Source organism: Melopsittacus undulatus, chromosome 3 (assembly GCF_012275295.1).
Source record: "Melopsittacus undulatus isolate bMelUnd1 chromosome 3, bMelUnd1.mat.Z, whole genome shotgun sequence".
In the NCBI taxonomy this organism is placed as follows: Eukaryota; Metazoa; Chordata; class Aves; order Psittaciformes; family Psittaculidae; genus Melopsittacus; species Melopsittacus undulatus.
The window spans coordinates 8,589,724-8,604,114 of record NC_047529.1 but is presented as its reverse complement, the minus strand read 5'-3'; the positions used below and the strand labels follow the sequence as shown (position 1 = coordinate 8,604,114).

At 42.0% G+C, this 14,391-nt stretch overlaps 1 protein-coding gene across 1 annotated transcript; it reads right to left on the bottom strand.

Annotated features, from left to right (window-relative positions):
- Nucleotides 1-8,635: 8,635 nt before the first annotated feature.
- Nucleotides 8,636-13,021, bottom strand: OTOR (otoraplin). Its single transcript, XM_005147457.3, has 4 exons — nt 12,894-13,021; nt 12,284-12,423; nt 11,591-11,701; nt 8,636-8,795 (listed from the first exon to the last, which is right to left on the bottom strand). The coding sequence occupies exons 1-4, from the start codon at nt 13,015-13,017 to the stop codon at nt 8,772-8,774; spliced, it is 399 nt and encodes a 132-aa protein (XP_005147514.2). The 5' UTR covers nt 13,018-13,021; the 3' UTR covers nt 8,636-8,771.
- Between the last annotated feature and the right edge of the window lie 1,370 nt (nt 13,022-14,391).

Sequence of the window (14,391 nt, the reverse complement as noted above, 5' to 3'; positions counted from 1 at the left end):
GTGCTTTAAAAGTTGCTCACTGAGTTCAAAGACAGGGCTAATTTACACCAGGTACAGTGTCATTTTCACATGGCCAAGCAGCTTTCAGGAGCCACATCCACAGCTTAGAACACGATTTTGTACCATGTAGATGTAACTAAGTCTGGTGCACATTGAGTACCCTTGCAACACAGGACATGGAACTAAGCAGATACACTAAGCAGATTAAGCAACAGTGACTGGGATGAGCTTCACAAAGCAATGAAGCAAACTTGTGAAAGAAGACACACTCTGTCAGAGTTACTAAATGCAAAGACATCACTCTCTGGTCCAGGGACTTCAAGGATGAATTGGTCATTAAACCAATGGTTGCATTCTTGAATGCCCAAGCTGCAAGATCTGTGTCTTATTCCCTTTGCATAGAACATCTCCCATGTCAGGTTTGCCTCTCTCAGCTCTTTTGAGGTTTCATGCATCTTTCTGTTCCAGTTCTCTACCCAATCTCCCACTACTTGCTTTCAGTCCACAGTTCTTTCACCCCCATTGGTAAAATCTGAGCCAGGAGACTTCACCCATTAGTACACTCCCACATTTACAATGCTGTTCTTGCTTTGAGTTACAGCAGTGATCTCAGAGATCACTGTGACCTCAGAGAGAGTCTTTCTCAGGCCACCATGACAGAGTACTCCTCACGACCTTGAATTACTTCCAACATTTACTATTTTATCTTTGTAACCAAATGTCCTATGCCCCCTGAAAACCAAGTTTTGGTTCTAACATTCACAATCTCCTCTCACAAAATCTAGGCAAAAACATCAACTTCAGCAAAATGAGTCATATTCCAAGGAGAAGGAGCAACATGACAGTAAGAGGCCATATCTACTATGCAGCAAAAGACATGAGGAAAACAGGTCTGTAGTAGAACTGGCAAACAATCATGTCAGCTATGAGTAAAGTTTACTTCTCTGTGCATTGCTTAGGCTCTCTACTTACAGTCTTGAGAAGGAGCTACAGCCTAAATTAGTAAGTTTTGCTGACTCTCTACAGTTCCCCATTATACAGTGTAGTAGGATGACATATTAAGGACCTCACAGTGACTTTGCATCTTCCTCTTTTCCTATTATTTTCATACTGCTGCAGTCCTTTATTCTCAGCTTTCTTCGGGAATTATTATCTTGTCCTTCTTCTCAGAACTGCCTTGCCTTTTGAATCACTGCCAATTATTATTTTAAGGGGCAAAATAATGAGGATATTTACAGATATACTTCAAGCAGACACCTCATAATTTCTCTATTACATCTTCTAGAGTTTCAAGACAGCATGAAGAACACTGCAGAGCACCATTTGCATATCAAAGAAGATACAAGGAAGTTTAATGCTTTTGGCTAGCATCATAATCAATACATGCTACACAGTATATCAAACTAGCCCAACATCAGATCAGTGCTAGCAATTTTACTCTTTGTAGCTCAAAGTACTGCAGAGTGCCTAAAGAAGAACCCAGCCATCAAGGTAGCTGTATTTAGTTCACACAAAGCTGTGTCATTGCTTCCAAAGAGAAGAGTAAGAAAGAATGCATTGGTAGTTAAGAGATGAGTAAGAAAGAATGCATTGGTAGTTGACATTGCTTACAAGAAGCTATTCACTGGAACAGCTAACAACTAATTTCAAAGACTTCCAAAATCCATTAGAACTCAGAAGAAAGTAGAAGCTTTTCTTCTGTGAAGCTTTCTTACTGAACAGTTTCTCTATTTTGCACCAGAACTAGGAACCATCCCTTTCTGTCACCAATAACTTCCTCAGTAACCTTCAGAAATGAGAACAAGTACGATGCAGTTACTCAGAGTTTCAAACACCAGAAATCAGAAACAGGATTTTCCTGTGTCACAGCTGAGAGTCCAGCCCCCCGAGTAAATCCAATCCAACTGCATGTGGAGGGAATTCTTCACCTCTGACTTCCAGAAATTCTGCCTGGGCCTTGAGCAACCTTCAGCCAACAAAACATCACTTAAACTGGTTGATCCCTAACAGAATACTGACTGGTGTGGGCTGTACTCCAACAGAGCCACTCGCAGATGGACTAGCAGCTATTCTCTTCCACACTGCTGTTAAAAGGGTACGCCATATGGGAGGAGGAAAAAAAATAAAATCTGAGTAGGGGTACTACACACCCAAAAGTAGTCCACCAATTGATTTTAATCAATTAAAAATACAGTAGTGGAGGCTAATCTCCTTTTATGGGAATTTCTCCCATCTGAAACCCTCTAACGAATCTTAAGATCACTTCCACTGTTTAAGGGCGTGACTATGGGTAGTGCTTTGCTACAGCCTTTAGGAAAACAAGCATTACCATCCAGACAAGAGAGCTGTCTTTAAGCTGCATTCTCACCACACTGTCATGTAAGACAAGCTTTACAGTTTGTGTACGTGTTCAAGACTAAGTGCTCTTTTGCTTTTTACACTCTTCAGAGACATTCACACCTTTGTTTGAGCAATGCTGAGAAACCCAAGTATTATACATACAAATATTCCATGCTATGTACTAAATACGTATGCAGTTTTACCTAATACCATATATTTTGAGCTCCTGTCTTTTTTTCTCATGGGCTGGCAGTGTAATTTCAGTCTGAGCTAGAAGAACAATCAGCCTCACACCAGTTCCTTGTGATTTGTATTGACATAACACTATTCATCATTTTTTTTAACCCACCCCTGAAAAAACAGCTATTTCTAAACCTGAAAGCCATTTTCTTTTACAAACCCATCAGTAACCTCTGAGAGCTGGTGACAGCCATACAATGCTGGTTCAAGAAAACCAAGCAGGGGTGGAGACTGTAAGGATAAAAAAAAGCCCCACTGCAAACAAGTCAGTGTCAGTTAATGGAAGACAAAGCACCACTCCTTTCCCAGGGAAGAAGAAATAAAGATAAGCCATCTTTCAGCTCCAAACAGGTATTTCCCATAAATAAACATAAATCAGGAATAGTTTGACAGCAAGCACTGTTTTATTAATGACCCAAGCCTCAAAGTTAGCAGTAATATTCTCCAGTTACTCTCTTCCTTACTTTGGTTCCTCCATACCAAGGGTTTAACCTAAAATCTCAAGGGTCATGAGCAGTTTCAGATTCATATCAGAAGCATACCTACTTGCAACAGCCAACTCAAATAAAGTACTCTGGCTGACAGAGAACAGCAGAGCACAAACCACCACATTTAAGATGACAGTTCACCACATCTTACACTCTCCTGCATCTGCCATAAACATCAGCCTCAGTCCAGCTTTTGCAATTCCCCACTTCTCCCTTACTATGCCAAACTGGTGATTCTTTTATAGCAACTGTTGCTTATCTCCTCCCCCCAGCCCTTGATCACAGTCAGGGCTCCAATTAGCCACTCATTAGCCCTGCACCAGGGCAGCTGGCAGTGTCATTTTCCCTCCTCCAAAGCCTTCATGCTGACGTACAGTGAAACTGGAATTTGCCATAGTGATCATAGTGCCTGGCTCGCAAAGTAGTATTAACATCACTTAACAAAACAGGATTTTGTATAAGCAATGCATTCCCTAGAAACCACCTTAACCTTTAAAGAAGAACTAAAGGACCCATGAAAAAAGGGGAATGACTAGACAGTTACTAGAAAAACAAAAAGTCAACAGAAACAGCAGTAACTGGGTGAAAGGTAAAACAGCATGGGGAGCTCATGACCACTGACTCAACTCAGGACAGAAAATGCTTATTGCTTCCCCACCCTCCCCCCCCCCCCCCCCAAGAGTATGTGCACTACTTTACACAGCAAGGGAGGACAATCTAACCAATAGAAGACACAGTACTAACCAATAATACATTTAGTAAGTTCTGACCAATGAAAAGTAATTTGTTCTGAAAAACTTATCTGATGTATGCAGAGCTAAGGTGCTAGCTTTGTGGAGCTGCCACCTAACACCCTATCTCACACAAAATAGCAGATAAAATACCTTGACTCTGTGTGTATATTGGTATTTTGCATGATGGGTAAATGATCGCAGTTCTGGAATAACAATGCTGCAAACTGTGTGTGAAAAGGAGCTCAGCACTTACCAGCTGCCTGGTGTTTTCTGCCACCAAAACTTGTTGTACGTAGCTGGCTGACAAAACACCACCCTACTGTGGGTACAGGCACATCATGCACTGCTTCTTCACCACAGGGCCAGCACACTTCTGGAACACACAGCACTCTGGTTATCAAGAATGAAAAGGCACAACAAAGCTGTGATGGCAAGAACATGTTCTCTGTGGAAGAAACACATTGCAGAAAAGCCCTGAATTAATACCTTGTCATCTTGGCATGGACTTGGCAGTGTTAGGCCTTGATGATCTTAAAGGTCTTTTCCAACCTAAATGATTCTATGATCTTTCATAAGCCCTGAGGCATGTTTATTGTTAGTAGAATAACTAACAAGATGCTTACAGCAATGCATGTAATCACAGAAAAAAAAAAAAAGAGCACTGTAAAAAGTTAGTGCGATCCCAATAAAGAATTAGATAAGCCTATGTGAATCCCTCATGAGCTCAGTCATTCTTTCTGCTAGGAACAAATCAGAAACCTGGCCTGCTGCTGTGCAGTTTGAGCATGTTCTGTGAGGACGCACTGGTATGGGCAGGGGTCACCAACCCTGGCAGGATGGGCTGTGCAAGCAGGACTTCTTGAGCCTGGGGAGGAAACAGTTTCAGGGGGACATAAAAGCACCCCCCTAAAAACTACAAGGGATTTACTGAGAAGATGGACCAGGGCTTTTTATTGAGATACTCTGTGGAGAAAAAGAGACAACAGACATAAAGGAGAACAGGGTTCAGACAAAGAAACTAATTTTCCCCATGAGAATAGTTAAGGACCAAGTTATCCAGAGCCCTTGGAGGTTTTTAATACCGTCTGAATCTATGAGCACTCTGATGTTGACTTGCTTTGGTCAGGAGACCCATAAAGACACTCCTGGCTAGACTGTCCCTGTGATGCTACTAACCATCTGCCTCCTTCTCACAGCCAGGCAGAAGTCAGCCGCTGGATGTCACCCTGAGCTCACCAAACCATGTGGTTCCCCCACAGGCAAACAGGATCAAATCCCATTGCAGCGAGGAGGCTTTCTTAATTACAAACTTTTAACTTCAGGTAATGACTTAGGAGTATTATACTTCTTCAAAGCCAACCCTACTGAAAAAATACACAACGGTGGAGTTTAAAAGCTTCTGAATCCCCACCTAAGGCTGAAAACTTAATGCTAACTTCAGCCAAACAGATGCCAAGATTGCAAGCTAAGAGTGCAGTTCAAGGCCACACCAAGAGTCATACACAACCTTATTTAAACACAAAACTGAAACACACATCAAGCTGTGTATTTTCCCTATGCTGAGATAAAATGAACAGACTGCAAGATCATGTCATATAAATAGCACACGCTGCATGTAAGATTGTGTACATACTACTAAAACAGTAACTGTGAAACTGCTATGATTTCTATAAAAAAACTGCAATGACAATAACCACTGTAGGGGAAAAAGAAATAAACCAGAAAATCAAAAGCATCCTCCACTGCCTGCTAGCATAATATTGATTCTTCTCTCCTTCTCCTGAAAGTCAGTTCCTGTTTATTTCAGCCAGATTTGCTACAGCATGAACACTTAGGGGTCTGAATGGCAAGCTGTGTTCTGCAACGAGCTTCACCTAAGAATGTGAAATGCAGAAAACAGATCTGTGTTCAGTGTTAAAACTATTGATCTTTAACTGTCAGCTTCACATTAATAGGGCTGCAAACTGCAAGCACTCAAAAGTTTCCTACAGACAGCCTATCATTCCCTGCTGCCTTGGAGGAGCCCTTTATCACACAGTGATGGAGGAGACCATTGTTGTGGTGCCCTGGAGGAGCTCTTCATTGTGTAGCCTGGCACTTTGGCCAGCCCCTTGTTGTGCTGTGCCCAAGGACCTCCTCACTGCATCACCCTGAAGGAGCACATCATCATGTCACCCCATAGCCTTTCCTTACATCTTGCCAGAAAAGCCCTTCATTGCACTGCTCCTGAGGAGCTCTTCATCATGCCACACCTGAGGAGTTCTTGACCACTCTGGAGTTCTTCATCATGCTGTCCTGGAGGAGCTCCTGATTGCACCACAGCTGAGGAGCCTGTCATCATGCTGCAACAGAGGAGCTCTTCACTGTGCTGCTCCTCAGCAGCCCTTCATTGTGGTGCTTCGGAGAAGACCTTCATCATGCCATGCCAGAGAAGCCCTTCATCACGCTGCTCTGCAGAAGCCCTTCATTGTGTCATACCAAAGGGGTTCATGCCGCTTCTCAGGAACCCTTAATCACACCATCCCCAGTGACTTTTATCATACCAGAGTTCAGATTGTAGCACAGGTCACCTGTGCTTGTGAGATGACAGTTTTACACAATGTCAATGTACAAAAACAAGTACCTACAACATTATACAGACAAAAAGTGCTGTAAAGTTTCATTTGATTGGAAACCATCCAAAACCTGCATGTTAGATACTGAATTCAGTAGAAAAGCCAGTAAAATACTGCTTCAAAGCCAGATGCTTGATGAATACCACACAGTGAACCCTTATCTTACTTCCTTCAGAATTAGATTTTCAAGTAGCAAAGACAGACTTTGATGCCCCTTGAAAGCCAGCTGTGTTATTTTACTGCACAGAAAAGATCACTGCAGAACAGGGTCTCTGATGGCAGCTAAGGAAAAAGCAAAGAGAAATAAGTATACACTGCTCATGTTCTGCCACGATGGCCCCAGACTTACTGTAACTGCTGAAGAAGTCATAATAGGCTGTTTTTCATTGATACTCCAAACATTGCCATTTATGCAAGCTATAAAAAGACAACATATATATATACCTACTCTATGTTGCATGCATCCTGCACAGGAAGTCTTCTCTTCTTAGTTGTTTTGCTGTCCTGAAGCATCCATAGCTCAGAGAAGCTGATAAAAGAACAAACAGGAACTGAAACTAGTTACATCTGCAAGGTTTTCTTTATGAGAACACAAGTTAAGGATTAACAAACACTGGTCTCTATACCACAGAATGTCTAGTTCCAGCCTCGAACTCTTGCACTGTTAGTGAAAAGGATGGCAACTTTGTGGAGAAATGTATATACAGCTTTTTACATCTGACATAGAACTGAGTACTTAAATAACTGTAAGCGATTATATCAGATTATGATTTGAGGAAAAACTCATTCTTTTTCAATAGCAAATGCTAAACCTCACTTCACAGTTTTATTCATAATCACAAGGCAATATAATGTTTTTTGTTGTGCTGTCTTCAAACACCTATGGTTGCACATACTACCCTGGTTCTCTGAGCTCCTAACATATGCCCAGGTGTAGGGTGCATCTCCATCAAGCAGCAGGCCCACCTAGCATGAATGCATGCAATTGCAAACATCTCATATTGGAAAGCTGTGCCACGGAGAAACAGGAACAAATCACACATTTTTGGTTAAAAAGTAACTGTTTGCTCATAGACCACCCTACCAGAGATCTTTAACTAGTCCTACAACATTCTGTCATTCAATCTCCCCAAAATCGTCGAATTTTACCAGAACTCACTTTCTGAGGTAGAACTGGCATGGAGGCTCAGCACTGTGACCTCCACCACTGCTTTCACCCTCAGGCATGTTTAACACGACCTCCCGCTCCGGGGGGGAGGGAGGCTCAGCCCAGCAGCCCACACACAACCCCCATCCAAGCAGAGTCAGCCGGGGGCAAAGCCCCCCATGATCGGCCATGACCACCCTGTGAGCACCACCCCTGCCGCCATCCTTCCTCAGGTAGTCCTTGCCCAGACCCTTGGGGTGGTGAATGCCCGATCCTGATTGGCTGGCGGGTGCTCAGTCCCGCCCTTCTGGAAGGTTCTCCGCTGGCTGAGGTGCAGGTGGCGGTCCGATGGCCGGTGACTATGAGGGTGGCTTGGGAGTCACACTGGGCTTGTTCCTGAGGCAGGGGGATCCACTCTGCTCTGCAGAAACGGGCTTGTCCATAAAGAAATTACATCTGCTAATGCACATCATTCCTCCAGTGAGGTTCTCTGGGCATCCCAGGGCTGGCTCTGACTGCTGGAGCCAAAGAGGGAGCAGCAGGATACCACCTCTCTTACTTGGAACAGACAGCAGAGGGTAAACAATTGTACCAGTGCTTAGGGGAGCAAGTGAGCATAGAACTGCCTTGAAGCTGGAATGGGTTCTGGGTGGGTGTCATCCCCAGCCTTGCTCCAGCCCACCCCTGTGAGCTGTGGTGCCTGCTTGAACCTGCCCTGCACCAGCACACAAGATGGGTGAGATGCTCTTTCTGACACACTGTTAAAGGCCATATTTAGTTACTAGTGATTTCTCAGTTGTTGGATAGCTCTTGTAACAAAGGTGAATTGTTAATGTGAGTCACAGATGGGTCACCCAAGGAAGGTATCACTAAGGTCTAAAGCATAGTGTAAAGTTAAGGCAGGGAAATGTAGGCCCCACACAGCACGTTTAATACCATACAGACAGCAACTCAAAGGCTATTAGCTTTATTAACAAGTAACAAAGTATACGCAGGTAAAAAATCTCTAAAGAACAAATCCCATGTAGGACTATTTCCCCATCCTAAATCACCCCCTTTAAATGAAAACTTCCTTGTATTGAAGAAAGATCACTTGCTTCACAAACATCTATCATAGGAAGGGCTCTGTGTTCAGGGAGGGTGTCCAGGTTTCCTCCTGTCAGCTTTCCCTGCCAGCAGCCGACAGATTACCCAACCATTGTCAGTGCTATTCACAGAAGAAATCAATGTCCTGAAAAAGAGAGATAAAAGGAAAGATGTGCTGAGATTACTGAAGGATTAGCGCTTCCTTTTCACCCCCCCACAAAGGTACAGTAGATGCAGACACAGAATACAGTATCATATATTCAAAGTACACCATAACAGTCTCACAGTATTGTGGAAAAGAAAATGTTTGTGGGTTTTTTTTGTTTTTTTATTCCTTTTGTGTAGCTGGGTTGATTTGTTCCTGCCATAGATTTTTAAAGTGAATTAGGCAATACCAACTTCTCTCTTATTTCAAATGATTTCCCTGTCTACCTTTTGTTTTTTGTTCCCACATCCATGCCTGGATTTATTAGTCATGTATAACTCTTTATCCTTAAACAGCTTCTAATCACACATGAAAGGATGCCTTAAACAGACTGAGACTATGCAATCCTCTTGCTACAGAGAAATGTGACTAGAAAATAAATGCCAGTATTCTGCTTGAAAACTTCCAGCATGGCATAGCATATTGCTCTGACCTGACTTTCTGCTATTATCTTACATGGCTATGTAGGTCTCGATTCTGTTGCAGGGAATTATTACATGGTGCTGCTCAAACTGTACATTTACATCAGACCAGTGCATATAGCCATCCACTGGAAGCAAAGACAGGGAGCTGTTCCAGAACAGATGCTTACTGGTAATGAAAGTACTCATCTAACCAGCAAACGGCCAATTCTAAGCAATCGAGAGAAGGCAGGCAATCCAACACTGCTCTGTAATACATACAGTCCATTGTGTTGGGTCTATTGTATTCAGTGTGATTCAGTGGTTCAGAAGCAGCAGCACAGAGGAGAAAAAAAGAAATGTCCTAGGATTATTGCTCAAACAGCAACTAACTGGCATGGGTTACCCAGTGCTTCACAAAAGGATGCTGAGAGAAGGTCACAGACAGAAGTGTTTACTTGCAGGGTCTGTAGCTAATGGTGGACATTGGCTTCAATAGTGAAAGTGACTTTTGGGGGAAAAACAAAACAAAGGCCAGAGACACTTGGAGACCCCCAAGATTATGCTCTCTTTCAGTGCAGCAGCTGCTCTTCCTAATACTTTCCCCATCCAAGTCTCTATTGGTCATTCTTCCAATGCTCTTTGTCTGCCACACAGTGCTTCAGTCAAGGGCAGGTGCTGCATGCTGATCAGTCATTAAGCTTTGGCCACCATCAGATCCCCTCATATAAATGGCAGCGCCTTCCCAAGAGAACCTATCATAACACCAGCATTGGGCTTTACTGGTGCAAGGCCAGGAAAGCAGAGGAAAATGCTGGTGGCCTGGGGGAAGGTTACAGAGCTGCAAGAAAGAGATTGGCTTCTGATTTGCAGATGGAAGGGTGGTGTGTGCAACAGCAGCTCTGCATAAAACAGCACATTTAAGGGATATTTCTGGAGCAGGCAGCATATCCATACAAATACTGGTCAAGACACACTGTAGACTGTTTTAAATGCGAGATCCTTAGGGTCACATTTGCAACATACAGCTGAGAGCAGTAGAACAAAAAAAGGCTGTACATGAATTACCCTTTGTTTCCATTGCAAAGTTCCCACATAGTTGAGAATGTGAAGGGTGAAACAACTGTGAAAGTCTGTCACTAGTTTGGTGAAAGAAAATGACTTTCCAGTTAAAGTCCTGCATTGCAGTCTGACAACAGCCCATTCTGGACTCCAGTTCAGCCTGCAGGCTAAGCTATAGCTTTAGCCTACTTCTGCTTCCAGTCCAGCTTGTCATGCGGCAGCTGGTTGTTGTATGGCACAGAAAAGAGCTTAGAAATATATTTTAGTCATTCTTTCATGTTCAGTGATTAATTGCTGCAATGCTTCTGGACCAAATTCAGAATAACCTAATGTCATGTCAAGAAAAGCAATCACTTATCCCAGATTCGCATTTCCTCAAACAAAGCTTCCCTGACACATTATAACACAAATCCTAGTGACTATTAACATGAAAACAAAATTCTTCCTTTCACTTCCTCTGTGTTAATGAAACTCATCTCATAATCTTTAATCTTAGGATTAAAGACTCCAGATACGATTTTAAGATTGACACACTAATCATATTTTGCCATATGCTTCAAAATGCATAAATATTCAATATTGATGAAGGTAATTGCTGTAAACCTACCACTCAATTTCTTTTGAAGCATAGAAATAAGCTACCAGTAAGCACTGATTGTAAACCAAACCATACCAGCCTCTGAGAAAGGACCCTCCTATTCTACTCCTCTGTGAAGCGTGTTAGATTACAAATTGTCTGGTGCACAAGATGCTACTGGACATAATGAGGGGCAATCATCCCTTCAGAAACACAGTCTACTTACAGAACACTAACGTTTCCAAAAGTCTTTTAATGCAGCTTTCTGACATACCAGTAACTGTGTTAGGAGAAAACAAGCGTAAACCAGAAGTTCTATGTAACAGTGTCCATCTACATATACAATTAATAGAGCAGTTGTATACGTTACTGAAGTATGCAGCACAATATCCAGATTCTAAAAGAGAAAGTTTTGGGTAAAACTCATGTGGCCTTGAACGAATACTATTCCAGTCAACAGGAACTCTAATAGGATCAAGGCCTTAATGCAGCATTTGTAACATCTGCAATGTCAGAGCTTATGTTAGGGATTTTACTGAGGCTATTTGCCTGTATAAAGGCCCAAAGAGTGGATCCCTAAGCATCTGTGATATGCTACAATCATCTGCCACCATTATGATTTGTTTTTACAGCGAATTAGCATTACACAGCCAAGTATAATTATGTAGCCAGCTGGGCTTTTGCAAATTCCTTACCGTTGTAGGAACAGTCTTATTTGCTTCTTGATAGACATGTTGCTCTGAGACTAAACTGCTAGGGAAATAACCAACTGTCCCCATATGGTCTTCATACTGTTCTCCATAAACCTTCAAGCAAGGAGATGTATAATTAGGTACCTTAAAACAGTCCTCATCTGGTTTGAGCTAGTTCATAATTTAGTCAAAGGCAGTTACTAATAGTGTTTCTTACTTTGGTTTTAGATTTTCTAGGTTCCAATTAGCTGGCACATTAAAGGAACCATTAACAAAAGTTCTGATCCAGGCATACATTTTTTTGAAGGAAATTAATGCCATCTACAGTTTATCTGGATTCTTTTTTTATCAGTACAGCTAATATTTATCTTTACTTCCCTTAAAAGTTTTATGACCAACTGTGATAAAAGCTTTTTCCTCCATAGTTTCAGCTGCTACAGAAAGGAACTGTGAAGCCCTTCTGCTAAGGTTCAGCTCATAATTACCATATAGCTATTGAAGATATTTCATTAAAACACAAACATCCCCCCTAAAATCCCTCAAGACTCCTCAATCACTTTAAGTTTAAACATTCCCTTTGAAAACTAAGTTGCTGCTTTAAAACCCACAATAGCTCAGCATTAGAACCCATTTCTTGACAGAAATACATGTTAATCTACTTCTGGTTTGCTCATATACACAAGAATCTCCTCTTACACTTCCAGCCCAGAATTCTCCAGAGTCTTTTTCTTTTACTAGTTTTGAGTAAACATAAATCAACTGCCCTTTTTTGATACTAATGAATCTGCAGTCTGGAGCAGTATAATCCTCTTCTGCTCTGGCAAGGGAAATGGTGTCTAGGGAAAAAAAATCATAAAAAGAGAATGAGGTGAATGAATTAAAAAACCTACATACTTTGTAAGTATTGTGTGTGTTCTTGTGTGCACAAGTAAAGCTATTTCTACAGGTAAAAGTAGGTTTTCCTGAAATTAATAAAAGTCTTCAAGCTACTTTTCTGTTAATTTTTCTGTTCTCCCGTAAGCAAAGTAGCGGCTTAAGAATGTGCCATTTCATGACAGTGGAAGTTAAAATCCTTCTCTTTACACTTACCTTACACCTGAATGAAAAATGTCCTTTACAGAAGCCTTTTTGCAGCAAAACTGCATTTAATAAACCCTCCCACTCTGCTTTAAAAGTAGACAAGGCAATGCAAACATAACGTAATTAAATTACTATTAACCATAGTTTTCCCTCGCACTACTGCATCCAACTTCCACAGTAATTTTTGAGGCTACTTTGTCCTCAAAAGTAAAGCAAAATTACTTACAGACGCAGTCATCATCAGCACACAGCTTCTGGTTGGCAAGCTTGTCCATAAAAATCCCAGTTACAAGAGGATACATTAATCCAAGACACAAAAGCAAAACAACCAAATAGACACTTTGTGTCATTTTTTTGCTGCAGAGATTGCCAAATGCACACTGGATCCAGCAATCTTAGTCTTTTATGGAAGAGGCAGACACCTGGACAAACATGCCAGGCCAATGGGAAGGGGCTGTGGTGACATTTCACCCCACCAGAGGAGCTGCAGGCAGGACTAAGACCTCAGGGTCCAATCACAAAACTGAATCCCCTCCCAGAGCCATTCTTCATTAACATTTCAATCAGCAACTGTATTACTTAAATGTTTTAAGCCTTCCTGTAGTTGTCCATAGCCTTAATCTTACCTCAAGCCACGTTTGAGAATTCAAATTAAGTCAGACCCTGGTAAGCAGCAAAGGAAATTACATCCTTCCAAATCCTCAAGATACTCATTTTCACAAATGCTTACTGACAGGTGTAATCTTCACTGGACTGTTAACCCTGTGGCAGTGATTCCTTGTCTGCATGGATGCAAGCAAACCAATTCCAAATGTAAGCAGAGCATTAGGGAATTGAAACCCAGTAAAAAGGCTTTGCAGGTCAGCAATTTAAATTTGAAATGTAGGAGGCCAAGCACCACATACTTGTCTAAACAAGATCCCTTCCACAGGGAGACATGAGAGCAAAACACACAGGTCAAGCCAGGACAGCAGACATTTCACTGAACTCAGTGGAGAGTTTGCAGATGCAAGATGCTGAACAACATACAGTGCCACAGGCCGACTTAAAAGGCCCTCTTTACACTTTGGAGAGGACATCTAGAATTCATCTAACTTCCTAAAACCTTGTCCTAATTTATGTGAGGCAAGACTTGTAGGGAGTATTTTAATTAGAATAAAAAACGCACACATGCACACAAGGGACCACCACTTGAGTTATTGCACTGTAAGCAATGTGCATCACTGCTGTCAAGTTACAGGTTGGTCTGAATCAATCCTTAAGTGACCAAAAGCACACTTGAAGATTCCTCAAATGGCACTCCAGGCTACCAGTGCTTCCATTCTGATTCACAAGGCAGCCCAAAAAGCTGCTGGCTGTACCAGCCTTTCAGTCCTCAGCAGAACAGAGGAAGCTGTCAACTGCCATATGAAATCCCACACTCTAAAAGAAAGAATATCTTGCAATTCCTAGCATCACCTTTCTATTACAGCTGACTTCACCACTATCTTCTCTGATCTTTCAGACCACTACTCCTTCCTCCAAACTCCCCTGTGTGGTGTCTAACCTCCTTTGCAGACAGCTCCACACAAACCCTTTTTCCAAGCAAGTACAGGTGAAGAGCAGTGGTATGCAATGGCAGTCTCACATACAGACTAATGGGATGCAAGGACAGCATAATACCTATGAAAGTATGACTGTAAAAGAAAAAGCATTAAGGTTCATGATGGAATGTCACTTTTGCT

What these genes read in the sequence shown, in the direction of transcription:
- OTOR (XM_005147457.3), bottom strand. Translation starts at nt 13,017, where the DNA reads ATGACACAAAGTGTCTATTTGGTTGTTTTGCTTTTGTGTCTTGGATTA. An exon ending in TGCTGATGATGACTGCGTCT is followed by an intron (nt 12,424 to 12,893) that starts GTAAGTAATTTT and finishes TTTTTTCCCTAG; the next exon opens with ACACCATTTCCCTTGCCAGA. An exon ending in GAGAATTCTGGGCTGGAAGT is followed by an intron (nt 11,702 to 12,283) that starts GTAAGAGGAGAT and finishes CCTTGCTTGAAG; the next exon opens with GTTTATGGAGAACAGTATGA.